Source organism: Podarcis pityusensis (genome assembly GCF_964106645.2).
Source record: "Podarcis pityusensis genome assembly, chromosome: 4".
In the NCBI taxonomy this organism is placed as follows: Eukaryota; Metazoa; Chordata; class Lepidosauria; order Squamata; family Lacertidae; genus Podarcis; species Podarcis pityusensis.
This window is the reverse complement of record NC_138027.1, coordinates 81,513,544-81,535,394: the sequence shown is the minus strand read 5'-3', so window position 1 is coordinate 81,535,394 and position 21,851 is coordinate 81,513,544. Positions and strand designations below refer to the sequence as shown.

The following is a 21,851-nucleotide window of genomic DNA, read 5'->3' as shown; positions in this document are numbered from 1 at the left end:
AACCATCTACTACCCTAAACACACACACACACACACATGGGTGATGGTGGTAATGTGTCTTGGCCTAAGAACTAAGGTTTTTAAGAGAGCCTGCAGTGTTTTGAATGGTGCTGTCTTCTCCTATAGACCTCTTGTATCTCATCAATCAGGTTTTTGGAAACTGTTTACACAGAGGTATAGCTTCTCTGAGCTTAGTACATATGTGAGTAAGAGCAGCTAGGACAAAAGTTACCATGCCAAGGAACCTGCTGCAAGGTCAACAAAGTCTTCTCCAACTCTAGCTGTTATCCTCAACCCACCTCATCTTACGTCTTCATCAGCATTACAACCAAGCGGCATGTCAGCCAAAGAACTGTCAAGGCTCCTCTAGATAGTTAAAGCCCTATTTTCAAGAATTAAGTTCTTAAAAATTAAGGTTCTTAAAAGCTAAGGCAACCTGCAAATGTGGGCTATTATCCAAATTTCAGCAAATGCTATCCATAAAAGACAGATCAGTAAAAAGGGGGGGGGGGATCCTAAGAGGGGGGGAAAATCACCAAAGCTTTAGATACAGTTATAGCAAAAAGAACTATTCTTGATGCAAAGCTGTGCTTGATCTAATGTGAATTCACAGGATTATTGAGTACATGGTCTTAACAAAAAATAGAAGTGTGTGTGCTTGCCATGGGATTGCATATCTATAATGTAGCTGCTGCCAGTTGCTTTCACCTTCATTAAATGCTTTCCTTGGTAAAGCATCAAGTAATTACTTCTTCTTACACATGTGTTATCTAATTTTCAAGACAGATTTAAAAATACCCAGAACCACACAGACTGAAAAACTACAAATCAAGGTGCTTGTTTCTGGAACAACTAGAAACTGCACATAAACCAGCTGTGGTGATCTGAGCACAGTGTTTTTTTAATTAAATGGTATTAAAGTTGCTTTTTTTCTTACACCAATCCTCTGATCCCAGAGCTCTGAGAGCCTGGAAGATGCAGAAGAAACTCATTTTAAGCACATCGAGTTGCTCCATTGCTGTGCTTGTTGATCCATGTCAAATTTACGTTGGGGAAGGAGCGCGCTTCCTTGTTTGTTTAACTAACAAAAATAAGCAACACGCCATTTTAAATTATACTGAATCCTGAATTCAAAGTGCTTTCTAATGGTATCAAGAGGTGAATCAACACATAGGTCTTGCTGCTCATAAAGAAGACATTTCTACTGCTGATTTAACATTATGCACATGCAACCAGGGAGCTGAGGACCAGAGGACTCATTCCTTCCATGCAGAAGGTCCAGACAATTCACATGTTTCCATACTTCTGAGACCATTCAGTACAGGGGATGCCAATGCCAGGGACCCCCTCCAGCTGATGACCTACCACCACCTACAAGCCCACCCATCAATCACCTACTTCTCAATGCCCTTTGTCATGTGTGTCACATGTTTTCTTAAGACTGTAAATGCGACAAGACAAGTGATCATGAGCCCTCTTCTCCTGAATAGCCCCCTTCCATCCACCTTCACTCTGAGAACTGGGTTTCCATGTGTACATTGCAGTCCATGCCAGGATCCTCCACACGACAGGGGGAGCCCATTTTAGTCAAGCAGAACCATCCTGGCCCTCCATTACATGAAGAAATGCATGCAGTGTTCATTGGAAAAGGGTTACGGTTGCAAGCACAGGACGTCTCTCAGCTAACTGTTTTCTCCCCTTGAATTTCAAGATGCTCATTCAGTGGCACGAGGCCAGGCAGGGAGACCAGAACATGGTACTGTAGCTTATTTCTTCTGGGTGTCTTGGGTGCAACTATTTGTACAGGGTGTCACTAATTCAAGTTAGAGCTCCACAGCTCATACCCCCAGGTCCACAATGGTCTCACTAGTTTTTTGTGTGTGTTTTTTACAGCCAAACCTTGTTGTTGTTGTTTTATGGAGACTCACCCCAGGAAAAGGGCTGTACAGTGGTACCTCTGGTTGTGAACGGGATCCGTTCCAGAAGTCCAGCCGGATCCTGAGGTTTTCGCAACCGGAGGAGAAGCGGTAGACCGCTTCTGCACATGCACGCATGGCGGTAGACTGCTTCTGCGCATGCGCACGGCGGTAGACCACTTCTGCACATGCGGCGAAACACTTCCAGGCTTGCCACTTTCACAACCCAAAGTTTACGTTACCCAAGGGTAACGTAATGTAACGTAAGCTGAAGTGCTACTGTATTTGTTTTCTGCTCTACACAATAACCAGCTTCCACAAATGTTAGCAAAGCCTGCACAGCAATGACACCTGTTAGCTTAATCTATTGCGCAGCCTTTTTCTTGCCCTCCATATGGTCCCCTAAATGCCACACATACACACACAATTTTAAAAAAATTAAAATAATAATAATAATTGGAAGTCTACTTTATGAAGAGTGATAATTTGCACAATCCAAATGTTCCATTGCAGCTAAGAGTTTTCTTGTTGTTTCGGTTAGTGTGTTCTCTCTATCAGGAATTGCTCCTGGGAATGTTTTCACAGCCTTTTGAGATGGGAAGAAAAACCAGAATTGTGCTCATAACAAGAGATAGTGCTGCAAAACTCCCACGAGAGTCAACACCAAAGTTCTCTGATCCCACAATGCACGTGGAAGCAAGTAGCTTTGCTGAAAAGAAGGTCGATCTCTTTTTTAGAAGTGGAGCAGCAGAATATAATTAGAAGCAGAGTGTTCCGCCGATTCCAGTGGAAATGTACTCTTTTGTCTTTGTAAATTCAAAGCATTTAAAAAAAATAATTAATTTACTTTTAAAACCTGACCAAATCTCTTTTCTCCCGTACTGTCTCATCACTGGGCACATATTTATATTGCTGCCCATATCCCCCCCCCTTTTTTTTTGCAGATATAGGACAGCGAGTATGTCACTGCTCACCAATAAGTATCACAGGCACTAGCAATCTGCAAATACTCACACAGACTCTGTTTGTACTGCTTTCACAAAGGCAAGCACGACTAAGAAGAGGGGAAAGGAGAATCACATTTCCCCAAAGGAATTTCCTTTCTTTTAAATGCTGGGAAAGATACATTATCCAGGAAAAAAACAATGAAAAAGGAATGGGGGGAAGGCACTAGGCTTAAGGGGAAAGGAATCTCAATTTCCCCCAAACTTGAATATTTTTCACCTGGAAAGGCCTTTATTGGCACAATGAAGCATTTACTTTTGGGCAGAGGCATCCAAATCCAGCAGATACACCTCCTTATCTGAAGCTTACCGCTCACTTTAGCCAGGTTGAGTACAGCTGAAGGGCCTCAAGGTTCACAGGGGATCTGCAGGGCTTTGGATCCAGAAAACTCAATGCTGCAAGCACTATGACCTGAAACACCTCTTTACCAGGACTCTTGTTGCCTCCCGCCACAGTGGGAGCTTACCACCCTATCAGGTACAGCTAAGGTACCCTGATGGAGGCACCACCCAAACCAGTGGCCCATAGAGGATGCTATGCACCATTGTTTCTTGATATCACCATCAAGGGCTGGTGTCTAAAATAGACAGCGTGGAAACAACACAGGACAGGAAATAGAGAATAAGATGGGCAAAGATGTTGGTTGCAGCTCGGGCTGACGATGCAAAGGTTAAGCCAAAGCCATACAGGAAAGAGTGGCATCTATCAAAATGGCATTATCAGCCTGCTCCCACAATATATCTGTTCTGAACCTGGCTTAAGTTTTCTGTGCAACTCAAACACTGCCTTTGAATATATTTGAGTCACACTGACACAATCAAAAGGAATTGTCAAGCTTCTGTTTTCTTTCTTTCTTTCTTTCTTTCTCTCTCTCTCTCTCTCTCTCTCTCTCTCTCTCTCTCTCTCTGTAGGACCAATACCACAGTTTATGCGCTGAAATCCGCTATATATGTTTTCTATAAACAAACCAATGGAAAAACCTGCCGTTTCTACATGCTGTTTCTTCATACTAGAGAGAGTTCTCTCTTTATATATTTATATACCTCAAGCTTGGAAAGAGTCCAAGAAATACTTCCCAACCCGTTCTATGATATTTTCTTAAACCTTCAGCTGAGCAAAAAAATGGAGAAAGCGAATTCGTATTCGAGTTACGCCAATTGTTCTAAACGATGCATGGGTTTGCCCATGGAAAAATGGCTTCCTTAAGGGAGCCTGGGAAGATATTACCAGTCAACAGATTTGCCCTCCATCTGCATCCCCTTAAATCTTCTACAGTTTGTTGCTAAACCTCTCCCCTCCTTTCCCCCTCTTAATAAAAAGGTTAGAATAAAAAGTTCCTGTGGGGAGGGGGGGGTGGAAAAAAATATCGCAAACTCCTTGTGTGCAGTCTACTGTCACTAATTGCATGCAATGATATTAATGACCCAGTAATTGCTGTAAGAGTGGCACTGGAGTGGAAAACGTCATCTTGAGGCAGGGTTCATCTCTAGGTGGTAGGACATCACCATTGACAGAGTTAATGCCTAGTGACATTTTAGAATATAACACTACAGATGAGAAAATGTGCCACTCGCACGGCTCTAATGGCTTAGATGGACATGACGTTATTTGCAGTGACCGCAAGAGAGTCCAGCAGTAACCCCAACGCAGTGACACAGTAAGGGTTTGCCCTACAGATGAACCTCATTCCTTTCAGGGGAGATATTCTCTACTATAACAATCTAGTGCAATTTTCCACATGTTTGCTTCAATAAAAGAATACCTTCATCTCCCGCTTTTACTTCTAGCAAAAACAGAAGCAAGCTTTATTGCAGAACACAAAAAGCTATTTAGATCCTCTGGCCATTGTCTATCACACACACAAAAATGATTTGGCATTTTAAGTCTCCAGGTCAGTTACGGAGCCTATCAAGAAAGATAACACAGTTATTTTTCCTTGCTTAACAATAAGCAACATCCTTGTAACATTAAATAATATAAACATAATATTATTTAATATTACAAGGAGGTTGCTTATTGTTTTCATGCTTTGTAAATGAAATTTCGAAAAGCAAGTAAACAAGAAAAAGAGAGAAGTTTAGCACAGCTGTGGTTTTAAGGGTATGTACTGAAGAGGTTTACGCCCAGAGTTAGAAACATATTTTGATTAAGACTGATTTCAGAGGAATCAGAATTCAGTGGTATTTTAATTTTGACCTCACTTCCCCACTCAAGTAGAGCAAAAACTCCACCCCCAGTTTGCTTCAGAGAATAATATTAAAACAAGCTTATAAGCTGGTACATGGATTACTGAATATGCATCAATACTGTTGCCTTTATCATTAAAGTCTTTGTAGGAAAATGAACAATTAACAAAAATCAAGTTTCTTGCGTACAAAAGGCAACACTGAGCAGCAAAGCTTGCCCTGCCAAGCATCTAAACCTTCATGACAACCCACTAGTTCATAATCTTCTGAAATTTAGTAGAATTGGCTATGAACAATGCAACCTATGTATATTGCCTATCAAGCAGATAAGCAAAGTTTTATCAGTATGCTCTGTACTGCCACATCCTTAAATATTTTAGGCAGAAATCACTGCCCCGGTAATAAATTTGGTTTTCCTGCTACATAATCAAATGATGAAAATGAACACAAAACACTTTTTGAGTTTGCAGGGAAAAAAGCGATAAAACTTGAGCCCTCAAAAGTAACAAGGGCAACATGAAAGCGGGCACCATCTTCCACACATTGGAAGCAGCACCCAGAAAGGTGCTATGTGACAGGCTCTGTTTGCAGGACTCCCTCTGCCTTCGCCGGTGGGGAGGGGAGTATGGCAGAGCTACCTCTTTCTCCCAGGAGAAAGAGACAGCTCACTCGCCCCCCATTCCACAAGAAAGAGGTAGCTCGCCTGCCCCCTGCACTGGCTGAGCAAGCCCACCAGCCCCTCCAGCACGTACACAATGAGCCAGAGGGATGGGGCAGTGAAGTGCAAGAGACGGGGACTTCTTTGAACACAAGCAGGAAAAAGATCAGCACTGCTCAGCTGGGGAGCGTGAAGCCTGCCGCTCTCCAATTCAGGGAGCACCAATGTTTCTCTGGTTTGCACACAAGCAGGAGAAGGATCGGGGCTCCTTCAGACGGGGGTGGGGGGAGCACTTTAACAGAGCCTCCATCCTGCCACTGGTAAGTAGCAGAGGGACTCTGCAGCAGTGGCGATTTCACCAGCGATATACTGCTGAGTGAAGCTGTCATCACAGACTGCCCCTCATATCAGTCCTGGGCGATATATTGATATATCGCCCAGGCCTAATTACACTTTAACAAAATATAATCGATGCATCGTTTTTATGCAAAAAATGATTCAGTATACTGCTGCAAGTTGTGTCCCTTGATATTTTGAGTTGGCAACTATTGAAGCCTTTAAAAGGTTCCTACAAAATAACATTTTTATAAAAAATGGCACTTTACTCATTTTTTTCAGTCATTTCTACCATGGTGCAGAAATAAGGGGGGCGGGGAATACATCAGTGCTCATTTTGGAATAAGAATAATACTCATTATTTTTGGCACAAGATTCAGATCTCTGTTAAATTAAACATAAATGAAATACATTAAGGCAAAAATTATATATAGAACTTGCAGGTGGAAATCTATAAATGGGTTTTGCTGTATGTGGGGTTTGCTCCGATACCAATATTCATAATAGCACCATATCATCCCATATGTACACACACACACACATATATAAAAATTCTGCTTGCCCATATCTATGTAAAGAAACATTAAGCACATTTCCAAAACGTATTATGTTGCTCATTTAAATTTATTCTTGCTCTTCTTTAATGGGCCTACTCTTTAGCAGGATGCAAATGACTCCCTTTGATTTAATGAGAGTTCTTCAAATCCCATAGCAAGAGGGAAAGGGCCTTAGGGCACTCATTTTGCAGAGTTTTACACCAGTAGTTAACTTTACACATGGGAGTAGTCCTACTTAAGTCACAGAGATGCTTTATATACATAAAATTAAACCTCTGTGTGTGTAAGCCTTTGTAACACAGTGGCTTAAGTTATTTATTTTGTTTAAAGCATTTTAGTTCATTTAATGCTAATCTACATAATGAATATATAAAAGCTCCTTAAGCAGAGAAATGGCTTTCTCCTTTGTGGCATCATTTTATCCTTGGCATTGTTAAATCATTTACAAAGCAGAGCGTGTGGGTGGGGAAATGCTATAAATAAACAGAAGCTGGAAATATTCAACTACATATGATAAAATATTAAAAACCCTTTCAAGTCTGAGCAATTCCTAAATAATAATTCTTCCTTTCTAAGCCATCACTCCTTGTTTCCTGTCTCCTTTCATATCTAGTACACATTAGCGAGTTTGGAGAAGGGGGGGGGGTTCATTTTTTGCTCACTGGTTCCCACCTATTAAGAAGCAAAGTCATCCTGTCCTCTTATTTGCCACACTTGGGAATGAAGCAAGGGGTACTTACATATTCCTGCTGTACTACCATTCCAGCTAGTTTTAAATGAGATGAGCAGCCAGCACTCTGCCTAGATAATGGCACCTTAATATGAACAAAGGCAATCTACAGCAGCTCCGTTCAGTTTATAGGACCTATGTGGGTTGGGAAGGGAGACCCAGCAGACTGAACCTCCATTAGCCTCACTAGCTTTGTACAGGAATCTGAAGCTCTGCAAATCTTGGGGGGGGGGGGGAGACCCAGTAATTTTATTTGTGAAAATTATATTTAATTCCACCGCAGCTGAACAAGAGTCCCTTTAAAAGGCTCGCAATAACTGACCACCTTATATCATCTTACAGTTAAGAGGGGCTGAAGGTAATTTGTTTATTCTTTTGGAAGACGTAGGTAGGAGAAAGAGAGCAAGGAATGCAATTTGCCGACCGAAGGTGGCTTTCAAGATAAGCGTTTCCCTACTGCATGGAGGGCAGGCTATAGCCACAAATGTTCCGTTTCTGAAAGTAAACACAACTTTATTCTTTTAAAAATAAGGATGATAATGCAGCTGTGGAAAAAACAAATCAGCTCAGTCTATTGAAACAAAACAAGGCATACGGAATCAACTGAGAGAGGGTGTTGTTGGGCAACTGTTCAGAAACCAGTAATAACTTTTATTCATATATATACAGAGAGATATTGTTATTTATATATTGCAAAAAGAAGCGGAGCTGTAGTTTCTTTGTTATGCCTCAATCCAAAAATGCTTCTTTATGTTTTTATATTACTTTACACCACCCAGACATGAAAGGGGGGTATATACATATTTTTATAAATAAAACTCAGGGACAGGATGAACCACCATTCCTAAGATTTGTCTCAAAACTCATTTTTTCAGATAATTTTTAAAAAGAAAAGAAAACTGAGAGCATGCAGAAGCTTTATCACTTGACATAGTGCACACCTCCTTCGACCACAGTAGATCCCCTGATACAGTGAACAAAATGGCCAAGTGACTGTGTTTTGTTCTGAGCTTGGCTGCTTCTATTTTTGCCACAAGCCTTCCCCAGGTTTTTTTTGTGTGTTTTGTTTTTTAACTGGCCTGCTTTCCTGATGTGTGGCTGTTCAGATGCTTAGCAAACACAAGCGGCATATGAATAAAATGTTGTCTGTTAGCTTTGTTTTGCAAAGGCGTGTTTTCTATTGCACAAATGTAATTTAGGAACTGACCAAATAACAATATATGTGTCTTATGGGGGTGGAGACATCAAGCAGTGAACCGAAGACTGTCCGCTAGGAAACAAAACAACTTTACGGCCAGTTGAAAATTCCATCCATTAAATAACTTGACTTTAACAAGAGACACAAAACACTCTTTTTTAATACAGGCCAGGTTGATTACACCCCTCGGCTTGATCCTAGGCATGTTTTATCGGAAGTTGCTCAGAGTTTAGCAGACATGAGAATTTATTCCATCCAGGAGGATTTTCTGCTGTTGCTGCAAGTTCTGCATTGTGCATAACCTTTGTTTTTCTTTCTGTTAATCTTAGTCAGAAGGCAGTTACAAAAATGGGTCACTTGAAAAAGTTGGCAAAAAAGAAGAAGGAAAGCCATATATATTCTATTTGGCTAGCAAAGCCAATGGTTATCTTAAGAGTATGCAGATGGCAGCTCCAGATGTTAAACCATGGCGATGAAGCACTAGGTCCCTCTTTCAAATGCCGTATCAGAAGGAAATATATATTCTTGAGTGACTGTTATCACTGCTCTTACATACTATGGAACCCACATGAAATTATGTCTCCAACCCAAGAAAGGTTCATTTATTATGGTTTGGACTAGATCAACATAGTAATGAGAGAGCAAATGAGAGAGCTAATTAAGACCCATAATTAGCTGCCCATGGGTCCTTTGTGTGGAAGGGTGGAACATAAATTTAATAACTAAGCAAACTGGAGCCTGGTCTAGAGATGTGGATTTGTCAAACTATCTGAGAAACTGAACAGGAAAATCCAAGAAACAACTTCTGTTCTAGCAACCTGTCAATAATCCCACTGCTTGACAATATCCCAAACAAACTGTGTTTTCTCACAAGCCTAAATTGATTTGTATCTATTACTTCACAATGGGGTTGGAGTACCTGTGGCCCCCCCAGATGTTGCTTGACTGCAACTCTCATCACCTGTGACCACTGGGCCATGTTGGCTGGAGCCAATGGGAGTTGGAGTACAACAGCATCTGGAGGACCTTCAAATTAAGATAATCAACCTGGCCTTCAATTAATTTTTGGAAGGCAATTCATTTAGTAATATTCATTCCTGGGTGTGTGACTAAGTGGAAGGCTCTGTGTTAAAGGGTATGACATGTGTTAAGTAACCCTGTAAATTCTCCTTCAGGCTTCTGTTGAGGTACTAAGACAAGCAAGATTTTTCTTAAAGCATTGAATTGGACACTCATAATCCCAGCCACATTATACAAATAGTTGATACTGTTTTATCCACACAGAAAACTCTCTACACGTTTCTGTATTATTATTATTATTATTATTATTACTACTACTACTACTACTACTATTATTTCTTTCCACAATTGTTTGCATCAAATGTGGCTTAATTCAGTAAAGGCATTTATGATATGCTACATCAGCCTTTTGCAACCTTGGGGTCCCCAGATGTTCTTGACTACAGCTCCCATCATCCCTGACCACTGGTCCTGTTGGCTAGGGATCATGGGAGTTGTAGGCCAAAACATCTGGAGGGCCACAGGTTGGGGATGCCTGGACTAAAGGCTGGGCTAGACAAATGACTATTTTAATCTCTGCCAGAAAAATGGTATGTAAGTAGTGAGTCGTTGATTTAAATAAAAGGGGACAAGAATAGGGAATCAGAACTACTCTAGTACCTCAGCTGAAAGATTTTGGCTCTCCCCAATTGTGAACTAGTGTTGGCAGTTCCATCAGGCTAACTGAACAGTTTCTATCCCACCTAGGTGACATAAGAACTGTAAATTTATGAACTGATCCTTAAGCTCCCCCCCCCCGCCCTCTGCCTCCCATCCCATTTTTCTTATGTGTTGTGTCTTTTAGAGTCTAAGCGTGATGGCGAGGACTGTCACTTATGCTCATCTTTACTATTCTGAGAGGGGGGGGGGTTGGATAAAGAATGGGACAATTAAAAAAAAGAGCAGATTTCAAAATAACCCTCCACCTCGACTGCAATTTGTATTGTGATGGAAGAGCTGCCCAGTTTTCAGGCTGGTGGAAAGTTGAGCAGGAAATGACCTCTGGATCTTTCTTCCTTGGGCCCTGATTAGCTCAAGGTCCCAGAGGAATTCTAGGCTTCCTGTTCCCAGCTTCTCTTCCATTGGGGGGGACAGGCAGGGCCTCCAAGAAAACAATAATTAATGAGATAATCTACCCTAAAGTAAAGACTAATTCTGTACCAATTTAAGAAAATGATGATGATGATGAAGAAAGGTTGATTCCATGCACAAGCAACTGAGATATGCTTTCAACAGCTATTTATGTTTGGATATGGTCTTTTATCCCATGTTTGTGGGGGTTTTCTCGCACCTGAATTACACCACAGGCGGAGCAGAGGCGTCGAGCCACAGAATGGGCTTGGAAACAGACTGAATTAAGGTATATTAGTCTGAACAGGTTCTGTGAACATCTGAGCAAGTTACGTAGTCACTCCTACTCAATAAATGTGCAAAGGATGGAATAACACACCAATTCCATTACTCATCCTCATTCCTGTCTTTCTTCTTAACTGGTGGCCACATCCTTTTTCTCCAAAGTGAACAAGTGGTAGGGAAGCCACATTTCCCTCAGAAGCTCCCAGCATTACTTCACTTAAGCCACATGTTCGTATCTGACGCCTACAAATAATTACTTCAGGTATTTGTTGGATAAAGAAAGCCTTTGCACACTAATTCTCTGGTTGAAAATTGTATTCATTAAAAATACAAAAAAAGTTGTTGCTTTTGTTCATAATAGGTTTGGGGCTTTTCTTTCCTCAAGGGAAAAGGGCTGAAGTTCAGCGGCAGAGCGTGAGCATCGCATGAGGTAGGTCCCAGTGTCTAGATGAACCAATGATTTGACTCTGTGCAAGACAGCCTCCTATCTTTCTTCCTAAGGGGAAGCAGTACCTGCTGTTCCCCAGTCACATACCCTTCGTGGCAAGAACAATTATGGCTGACAATCCAAATATTAAAAGTCCTATTCTTGGTGCTAATACAGGATCATAACTGGACATCTGGAGGAGTTGAGAAATGGAGGGAATTTCTAGCATGTTGGTGTCCTGTTTTTGTGAAGAAAATATATGCCTCACTAAGTTTCAGCTTTGGTCACAGGTGATCTGAAACCAGACCTTTAAAGCACCACCAACCAATCATGCATAACGTCCTGCTAAGACGTTCCTATTTCAAGTAATATGTCTTCCTGAGGCATTATGATAAATCTCGTACCATATCCAAGGCACCAGGCTGAAGGGACAGTGAATTCTGTAACCCCTAAAGAATGTCCTAATCCTCCCGGAAATGTAATGTCTATTATACCTTATTGCCATAATGAAATAATTATACAAAAATGAAGAAAATGAGTCCTACTTATGGATTTACTCTGAGGGATTACTGACACAGATACGACAAAGCTGACAGTCTACCATGAAGTTCCGTTTGTGTCCATAACTCTCAAGTCATAATTAAAATGGTGCCATTTATGTCACAGTTGGCCTACTGTGGAGAATTAATCCCCCTAGCATTAGATAACTGAAATATTTCATCCTCAGAACCAGCTATTTGAGCACAGACAGACGTTTTTATGTTGCACTTTTTCATCAGGCCTACTGGCAACTGTCTCTGCTTTCGGCGCAGCACTTCTCACTCAAGCAAAATAGAAATTCCCTTACACGTTTCTGGAAAAAGTCACAGGCAACAGCAGGGAGCACTACCCACCAAGATAGCGCAGTGCATTTTTACAACATAATCTTACAACCCAGCAAATTGCATTTTAAAATATTCCACATTCGTTATTTCATCAACTCTCTGATTGCTGCAGGTTTTAATTACACTGAAGTTGCTGCGACTATTTTCCTGTTTCTTATTTATAAATGAATCTACTAGAAACAAGGAGAATGAATGTAACTTTGAAATAGCTACTTACTTCCATTGCTATTCCCCATGCCCAATTTTCTATATTTTTCAGTTATTATGAATATTTGAAGTGTTCAGATTTCTAGGACCCACAGCCTCTAAACTTAGCCTCTGCTCTGAAATGCTGGCAATAGCTACCTGCCTACCAGACCAACCTCAGGGGTTCCACTATGGCAGTTATTTGCCATGCTGCTTTCCCCAGGCAAAGGCTGGCAGAGAGGCAGCTATGCACCATTCTAATCAGGGCCAAATTTAGGTTTGATGAGGCCCTAAGCCATGGGTAGGCAAACTAAGGCCCGGGGCCCAGATCTGGCCCAATCGCCTTCTAAATCTGGCCCGCAGATGGTCCAGGAATCAGCATGTATTTACATGAGTAGAATGTGTGCTTTTATGTAAAATGCATCTCTGGGTTATTTGTGGGGCATAGGAATTCGTTCATTATAATTTTTTCAAAATATAGTCCGGCCCCCCACAAGGTCTGAGGGACAGTGGACCGGCCCCCTGCTGAAAAAGTTTGCTGACCCCTGCCCTAAGCTGCTGGAGGTAATGGGGCCCTTTAGATGTCCAGCTGTCCTTTGTCAACAACAAATTGTCGCTGTTTTTTGTACTGAATATATGCTGAACTGAAATACAATTAAGAAGTATATTAATAGTGAAATAATTTAATATTAGATAACAGGTACAACAGCTTGACCTACATTCAACTGTGCTGCACTGCAATGTGCAGCTGAATGCAACATGTTTCCATGCAACCAGTCCATGCAGAATGCAGGCATCCTATATGAAGAAATGAGCAAACCAGTGATATCTTAGGGAGCAGGCTAGCAGGCAGGATCCATTACTTACATCATAGGAGCCTACAAAACACTGTTGCTGTATGCAGGTTTTATTTTATTTGTTTTTTATCTTATTTTTTTCCTTTAATTTTTTTGGGGGCCCCCAAGAGAGTGGGGCCCTAAGCTATAGCTTGTTTAGCTTATATGTAACTCCGGCACTGATTCTAACCCTAACAGACATCAACAGAGAAGGACTGTTAAGACTGCACTCAAAGATCAGGCCTAATTCGGAGCTTTGTTTAACTTTCACTATGGGTCCTGCAAACAAAACAATAGAGTGGGGAAATGAGAGCACATTGGTGCTGTAATTCAGTGCCCACCTGTCTGGTATTGTCCTACTGATTTCAATGAATTAACCTTCAAGTAAGTGTACATTTCAATTTTTAGCTATTTCCAACTGCATCTTAAATGAATATTCGCTTTTTTAAAAAGAAAAGGTAAGCCAGCTTGATAGGACTTATCCTGAAAGGTAAGGCATGCATAAAGAAAAAGAAGGCTGTAAGTCTCCAGTTTCTCTGAAGCTTTAGAGACGGAACACTTAAGATTATGCAAATAGAAACCAAACCCACTTTTTGATGTAAATGATCAATTTGTGAATTATCTACCAAGGTGATGTTTTAGGAATTTCTTATTTTTTTTCCTACCCAGAAAGATTACTTCACATCTTGAGCTATTTCTCCTACTTCCCCCTTCTTCTATTTGCTTAAAATTAGGATTTACAAAACTGTAGTATATTATACTTAATTATTGCTGTTCACCATTCAATGCGCAGTGATTGACATACCATATTTCAGAGGGGCGATACTGTAACATTAAAAAATAATAACATACGTACATAATGTGTACTCAAGGCTTTGGGTAAATGCAGAACTGCTGTTTCTGGCGGTGCCTTACCCCTCTATACATTGGTTGGAACCAGATTAAGATGCCCGTGTTTTCCATAAATTGCATTATGAGCATCGCTACCACAATTACACAGCTCACATCTATGAAAACCTGGAACCTTTTCTTTAATAAATAAAAAAAGCTCTAAAGCAGCAGGGAGTTGGTTAATAATAAGCTGCCATGAAAATACTTTAAAGAAAACAATATAAATCCTTTAAGCTTCTTACTTGATTGAATACAATGAATAAATTAAGCAGCAGCAAGACAGAAGGAAAAGGAAACAAAAGTCATTGTTCACTTACATATGATGTAATAATCTTTGTTTCTCTGAAATTCCAGTCCCCAGAGGTTAGGGCTGAATTCTTGAAACTTGATGGTAAACTTAACATCTTGATCAGGCTTGGCACAGTTGAGCAGAGGTGTGTTGTCCTTTTTAATAGTGCAACTATCTGCTTGGTCTTTATCAACCATATAGACCTTATAGTATTCATACTGGCCACTAGTTTTAGAGTCCACCTTCGGGCATATAATATCCAGTTTGTCTCCGATCTTTGGGTATAGTACCAGTCCTTGTCCAGGATGGAATCTAAAAAGAATCGGGGGGGGGGGGAGAGAAAATGTCAAGACACTTGGAAACATATTTTGAAAAGGAGGCAGCAAAGGGAACAAAATACAGCTTGAAAACTTGGGGGGAAACCCACATCTAAGTTGCTAAAGGAAATGAATGGGACAGGAGCTACAGGCCACAAGACCTCTATTTCGCACACAAACCCCACTTTTTAAGGCTGCGCACTCCTTACCGGCTTAAATTCCCCCCTGCTGCATTTCAAGTCGCATTTGCACATTGCTGTGCACACTACGAATGTCTTCACCCAGTGTACATTTCCTGATTAGTTGGCCCTGCCCTGCAACACCCCCCCTTGAACTCCTGTTCATGACGCTGTCATCTGCTCTTGTCATCTGTGCACGCACAACAGCTGTCCCAAATGTGCACACCTCAGCTTAGCTGCAAAGTGAATGCTCCTTATGTTTTCAACTAGGAAGGAAGTCCATTGAGGGGAAACGCATCAAACAGTAGCATTTCTGAAGAAACCACAGGGTAGATATGGATTGTGGCTAACATTATGTGCATATGGCTTCAAGACCAGCAGTGGGAGTCCACTGGAACCAGACTACACAGTGATGGGTACACAGCCTAAATTAAAATAAAAGAGGTAAAAAGCAAACATCCTTTGAAATGAGAAGGAAATGTTCTTTGAAGCGGGAAACTTCAGTTGGCGGATATTAAGCATCCTGTTACCTGGATTGCCAGTAGTACAAGTAAAAAAGATCTGGGGTCTTAGTACACCACAAGTTTAGAATGAGTCAACAGTGCGATGCAGCAGAGGCAAAAAAAAGAAGCAAAACAAAAACAAAAACAGAAGCATAGTATCCAGGTCAAGGGAAGTAATAGTCCCACTCTATTCTGCCTTGATCAAACCACACCTGGAGTCTAGTGTCCAGTTCTAGGCACCAGAAGGATGTTGACAAGCTGAAACGTGTGCAGAGCATGGTGACCAAGATGATCAAAGGCCTGGAAACCAAGTCTTATGAGGAACGGTTGAGGGAATTGGGTATGTTTAACCTGGTAAAGGGGAGACATGATAACCATATTCACATGGAGGATGGAGCAAGCTTCTTTTCTTCTGCACTGGAGGCTAGGACCCAAACCAATGGATTCAAGTTATGAGAAAGGAGATTCCACCTAAACATCAGAAAGAACTTCCTGACAGCAAGAGCTGTTGGACAGTGGAACGGACTCCCAGGAGAGACAGTGGACTCTCCTTCAAAGAAGCTTTAAAGCAGAAGTTGGATGGTTTAGTTGAGATTCCTTGCATTGCAGGGGTTTGGGCTAGAGGACCCTCGCAGTTCCTTACACCTCTACAATTCCATGATGTTAGCCTTGCTCATGGAAGCAATCACCCTAGAAAGCTTGTTAAAGTTACGTTTCTCCAATGCGACGTAACCCTCATAATGGTGTAGGTGGGGTTTATGTTGCTTTTCAGTGATATCACAGGCACTGTCTAGGGCAGATGCTGCTGCTGAAGCTAAGCAGGTCTGGCTCTGGTGAGTGCCTGGATGGGAGACTGCCTGGGAAGCCATTCATGAGCTGCATGATTTAAGGAAGGTATGTGATAAATGTGCTAGATAATTAAATGTTACACAGAGCAATTTCAACTGTAACAGAGGCATTGGCTGGCCCCTTCCAAGCCTACCATATGGACAGGCAATGAACCAACAGTTGCTTCAGCTTCCAGGCAATGGATACACATCTGACCTCCTTTTGTCCACAATACCTCCCTCTGCTTGCTGATCCTTTAGAAGGCTTCCAACTCATCTCCTTCCCTCATTCCTTTCGTTAAAAAAAAAAAAGGAAAGGAAAGCTTTGCCTTCCCTTAAAACTAGGGCAGGTCTACGTAAACCATTAAAGTGTGCACTGTCTGGTATCAGATGGTTATCTGAAATATTTCAGATTCCTTATCGAGTTGGCTACTCATCAGTCAAATAACTGTCTTCATTTTAATGTGGTGCCTTAAACAAAATAAACGTTTCAAAATTAAAATAATTGCTTGTAATATTGATTCAACCGCAAAATGAAGACACGCTCTCGTAAGCAACAAAGGCCACTGCAATCTTTCTCCCCCACCCCCACGCCTGGATGCATGTGTTCCAATTAATGCCTGGAAGCTGCTCTTTAGAGCTATGGATACAATATCCCCCTAATACCTACAGCTGAAAGCCTCCTTTCCCTCTTCCTAAATCTTTCCTGTCAGCCATATTGCTGCAGAGATCTTCCTTAATAGAAAATGTCTCTGAAGACTGAAAGGAATGGCTTCCTAATGAATGGGCCTATCCAGCAGCTAGCATTAAAACGCAGAGCAATCTTTCTCCCTCACATACACAAGCATACAAACATTTGTGCTTGCTCCATTATGAAAGCTTAATAATTAAACCAGAGGTTCCTGCCATCTTGCACTTGATTAAATATGCCTACCAACAACTTGCCCCAGCCTTCCCTGACCCTCCCATGCTCGCCGATGGGAGTTGTGGCCTACAATATATGGATGGCACCAGGTTGGGAAAGACTGCCTTAGCGTACCCTCCAACATTTCTCTGATGAAAGCAAGTATGTCCTAAGGAAAAGTGGGACATTCCTGGATCAAATCAGAAACCAGGACGGCTTCTGTAAATCCGGGACTGTCCTTGGAAAACAGAGACACTTGGACTGTGCCTTAGCATGCACATAAAAAGGTGCATGCAATAAGATGGTGACGATGGTTCAGAGACTCTTAATTGTGAGTTTGTGAGCTAGAAATGGATCTCCACTTGCCTAAAAACTGTTAAAAGGTTGCAGAGATCACAGTTTTGTTTTATTTTTGCATCTTCACCCAAAAACAATCTGTCTGTGCAATCCTGTGCATTCTTCCTTGGAATTAAGTCCCACCACGTTAAAAGGGGCTTGCTCTCTCTCTTTTTATTTTTCAGATGATCTTTATTGAATTTTTAGTTACATACTATACATACACATACACTATGTTTCACATTTGTTCTTGCTCTCCCGAGCTGACTTCCCTCCTTCCTCCTTCCGGCTTTTTTATGTTGTCTTTAACTTAAAAGATCAAAAAGGGCTTGCTCTCAGGTAAGGGGGCTTACAATTGCCTCTGGAATGGTGGAGTCGTTCAAAAAGTCGTTCAAAAAGAACACAGCCTGATAGTCAATAAACATATTGTAAATGTATTTTTTAAAAGATACATGAAGAAAAATGTGTGGGTGTTTATTGTTTCCTTAAGTCACTTGCTCTGCAGCCATTTTACTTCAAAAACTACATCAAGACACAGGATTATAGAGGCAAAAAGAGGCTGTCCAGATATTTATGAGGAAGCTTAGAAATATGTAAACTCCAATTTAAGAGGGCAGAAAGTTTAGGTACTTTGTGAAGGTAGAAAGGCTTGGCTGTTAGTGATTTTTTTGTTGACAGGCTTTTACATCGGTTCTTATGGATGTATCTTTCTGAGTTTTGCTCCCACAAGACCTCAAATGTATTGTATTTTTAATTGATCTGTCTCATTCATTCACTTATCTTTAGTATTCCTTTTCTCTCTCTTGCTTTTCAGGTAGCCTTGAGCTGTTTTGGAAAGGCAGAGTGTAAGCGTTTTACAATAAGCCATCAGTAAACATTTTAAATGATTTTACTATCTTAACTAGAATGACCACAACTTCTGATTCACCTTAAAGCAAGGCTTAATTGATTTATGGACTGTGGCATTAAGTATTCTGTGACGTTTTGCATTCACGAAGCAGAGGCTGCTGGTGTACTTGTGCCACCATCTGTGGGATGGTGTGGGACATACGGTCTTTAGAGATTTTACATATCCACAATCCAGTCATATTCCCTGACGACCCTTTGAAAAACGTGCAGGAGGTGGTAGTGCTTTAGCTAACTTAAAAAACTTTGGTTCAAACAGAACTGTAACTAATACACAAGAGCAAAAGTCTCCCCAAACCCACACCTGGTGCCAAACCAATGATGGCAAGGCCATGTCCTCTAAAGAGTTCAGCTGAAAGCTGCACAGTAAGGGCAGTTTCATTATGTCTGCAGCTGTTGGGCTATCTTGCAGAGCAAAGGTATGCGATGCAAAGCACCAAATCCAAAATGCAAAACCTAGAGCTCTAATGCAAAACCTCCAGCCGTTTCACTGTTCATTCTCACCGCAGATTTACATTCAAGCAAGAACCCCGTTGAAATTGAACAGGGTACAAACAAGCAAATGGTGCGCTGTTAATCACGTGTACATAGATGCAAGATAAAGGGAGACAGAGAACATATTACTTTTAGGGCTGGCGTACAGAACCAGATGGAGCTGATGAACAAAATTGGTTTTAATCTCCCTTTGTCTGCCTTATTTGCCCTTCTCGTGGCTCCTGCAATAGAAAATATGGAGCTGCATATGGCTGCTAGGAACCATTCCAGCAGCCAAGAGGTACAGACTGATTGCACCCTTTGCCAATGCGTAGCCAGCTTCTATACTGAAGCACTGGGGCAAGCGATTTGAACATGAAATACACAAGCTTCAGAAACAGATGTCAAGTTGTTTTCATTCCTTTTTTTAAAAAAAGAAAAGCCTCCTTGTTGTTGTTTTTTTACTCCCCAAATGTGAGTCTGAATGGTGACATTTCAAACATAAGATGCTCGCTCATTATAAATGAAATGCAGTGATGCTTAGAATATGAAAAGAGGACAACAGGCTCCTATGCATGTGTACAAAATATATTCAGTCCACGATTCCAAATGCATTTCAAAGGTGCAAAAGCTGTTCTTCAGGGGAAGAGGTACAGTGGTACCTCGGGTTACATACGCTTCAGGTTACAGACTCCGCTAACCAAGAAATAGTACCTCGGGTTAAGAACTTTGCTTCAGTAAAGGGCCCCATTAGCTAAAGTGGTGCTTCAGGTTAATAATAGTTTCAGGTTAAATACGGACCTCCGGAACGAATTAAGTACAGTGGTACCTCGCAAGACGAATGCCTCGCAAGACGAAAAACTCGCAAGACGAAAGAGTTTTTCGTTTTTTGAGTTGCTTCGCAAGACGAATTTCCCTATGGGCTTGCTTCGCAAGACGGAAAACGAAAACGTCTTGCAAGTTTGTTTCCTTTTTCTTAAAACCGTTAATACCCAGGGTGACTTCGAGGAGCAACTCATAGCACACGGTGTGGTAGCCTTTTTTGAGGTTTTTGAAGACTTTGGTGATTTTGAAGACTTTGGGAAACCGTGCTTCGCAAGACGAAAAATTCGCAAGACGAAAAAACTCGCAGAACGAATTAATTTCGTCTTGCGAGGCACCACTGTACTTAACCAGAGGTACCACTGTATTTAGTGTAAGAAAATGTTTGAAAACCTGAAAAACCTGTTTGCCAGAAATTATTTAATGGGGAAATCCATTGCTTGGGAGTTTCATCTAGCGGAAGAACACCAGGCACCTCAGTCACACAGATGACATAATGTATGAAATAGGAAGTCCATGTGGGATCCATTTCATATGCTATACAGTGGTACCTCGGGTTAAGTACTTAATTCGTTCCGGAGGTCCGTTCTTAAGCTGAAACTGTTCTTAACCTGAAGCACCACTTTAGCTAATGGGGCCTCCTGCTGCTGCTGCTGCCGCGCCGCCAGAGCATGATTTCTGTTCTCATCCTGAAGCAAAGTTCTTAACCCAAGGTACTATTTCTGGGTTAGCGGAAGCTGTAACCTGAAGTGTTTATAAGCTGAGGTACCACTGTATTACCTGTGTGGTAAAAGAGTGTGGGAAGGCTGTTCCTCTACTGTGTCAGGATGCCAAGTAATATACATATTATGACAAACATGAAATAGCAGGAAACAACCCATGTGTATCATTTGCCACAGGAGTATGAAGACTTCCAATACACTACAGATGCTGCATCTGTACATGCCTCAACTCTTCTGTAATCTCTCTCTTCCCAAATGACTTTTTTAAAAAATCCCCAACTGTTTAGGTGTACTCTGCCTCTCCCAGTGTTTTCTAGTTCCCATGGTTACTGAACTTTATGCATTTTTATGAAATACAGTGGTACCTCAAGTTAAGTACTTAATTTGTTCCGGGGGTCCGTTCTTAATCTGAAACTGTTCTTAACCTGAAGCACCACTTTAACTAATGGGGCCTCCTGCTGCTGCCGCGCCGCCGGAGCACAATTTCTGTTCTCATCCTGAAGTAAAGTTCTTAACCTGAAGCACTATTTCTGGGTTAGCGGAGTCTGTAACCTGAATGTAACTTGAAGCGTATGTAACCCTAGGTACCACTGTACTTCTTTGCCAAGGGAATCCCAGATAGATAGGGCTGGGCGATATCTGGTTTTCAACATTGTGATATATAACCAGCTAAACATCACGATACACTGGTATGTCACAATGTCTGAAATAAGGATGGAGGTATGGAGAGGAATTGCCTGGCTTCACGGTTTTTCCTGCATTGTGATTCTTTTTTCCATAACACACACAGACACACACACACACACACACACACACACACAATATCATGATTTGGACTTCAAATCTGTTTTGGACGATATATTGCCCAGCCCTAATCCCAGAGCAGGTTACATTAAAATCAACAGAAAATAAGCATTAATACAAAATAAAACAGACAAAGATAAAACTAGCCAGATTAACAATGATTCAGCAGGCTCCTTCAAATGCCTGGGCTGCTTTGCCACACACAGTATATACACAAAGTATCAAATGCGGTGACAGTAATAATAATGCAATGAAACAACACCACCACAAACTGTCTTATAAGTACAAAACCAAATTTACTAGAATAATAACTAGAATAAACGTTTATTGCACATGTAACTTGTTAAGATACAGTTGTACATTTATCCACTCCATGTTTACAGTATCTCCAGGCTTTGTTTTGCACATAGCACCTTAGTATGTTTGTTGCTTGAGTGGTTACAAGTCTATCTCTATTCTAGTTATTATTCTAGTAAATTTGATTTTATACTTATAAGCCAGTTTGTGGCGGTGTTGTTTTGTTGCATTGTTGCCACACACAGG

General features: G+C 41.2%; 1 protein-coding gene across 3 annotated transcripts in view; it reads right to left on the bottom strand.

Moving 5' to 3' along the window:
• Nucleotides 1-21,851, bottom strand: part of EFNB2 (ephrin B2) — a 56,116-nt gene that overhangs the window by 12,961 nt on the left and 21,304 nt on the right. For all 3 annotated transcript variants that reach the window (XM_081003240.1, XM_081003241.1, XM_081003242.1), the window contains exon 2: nt 14,543-14,826. In XM_081003240.1, coding sequence (XP_080859366.1) covers nt 14,543-14,826 — 284 coding nt within the window. The remainder of the gene's footprint in view (nt 1-14,542; nt 14,827-21,851) is intronic.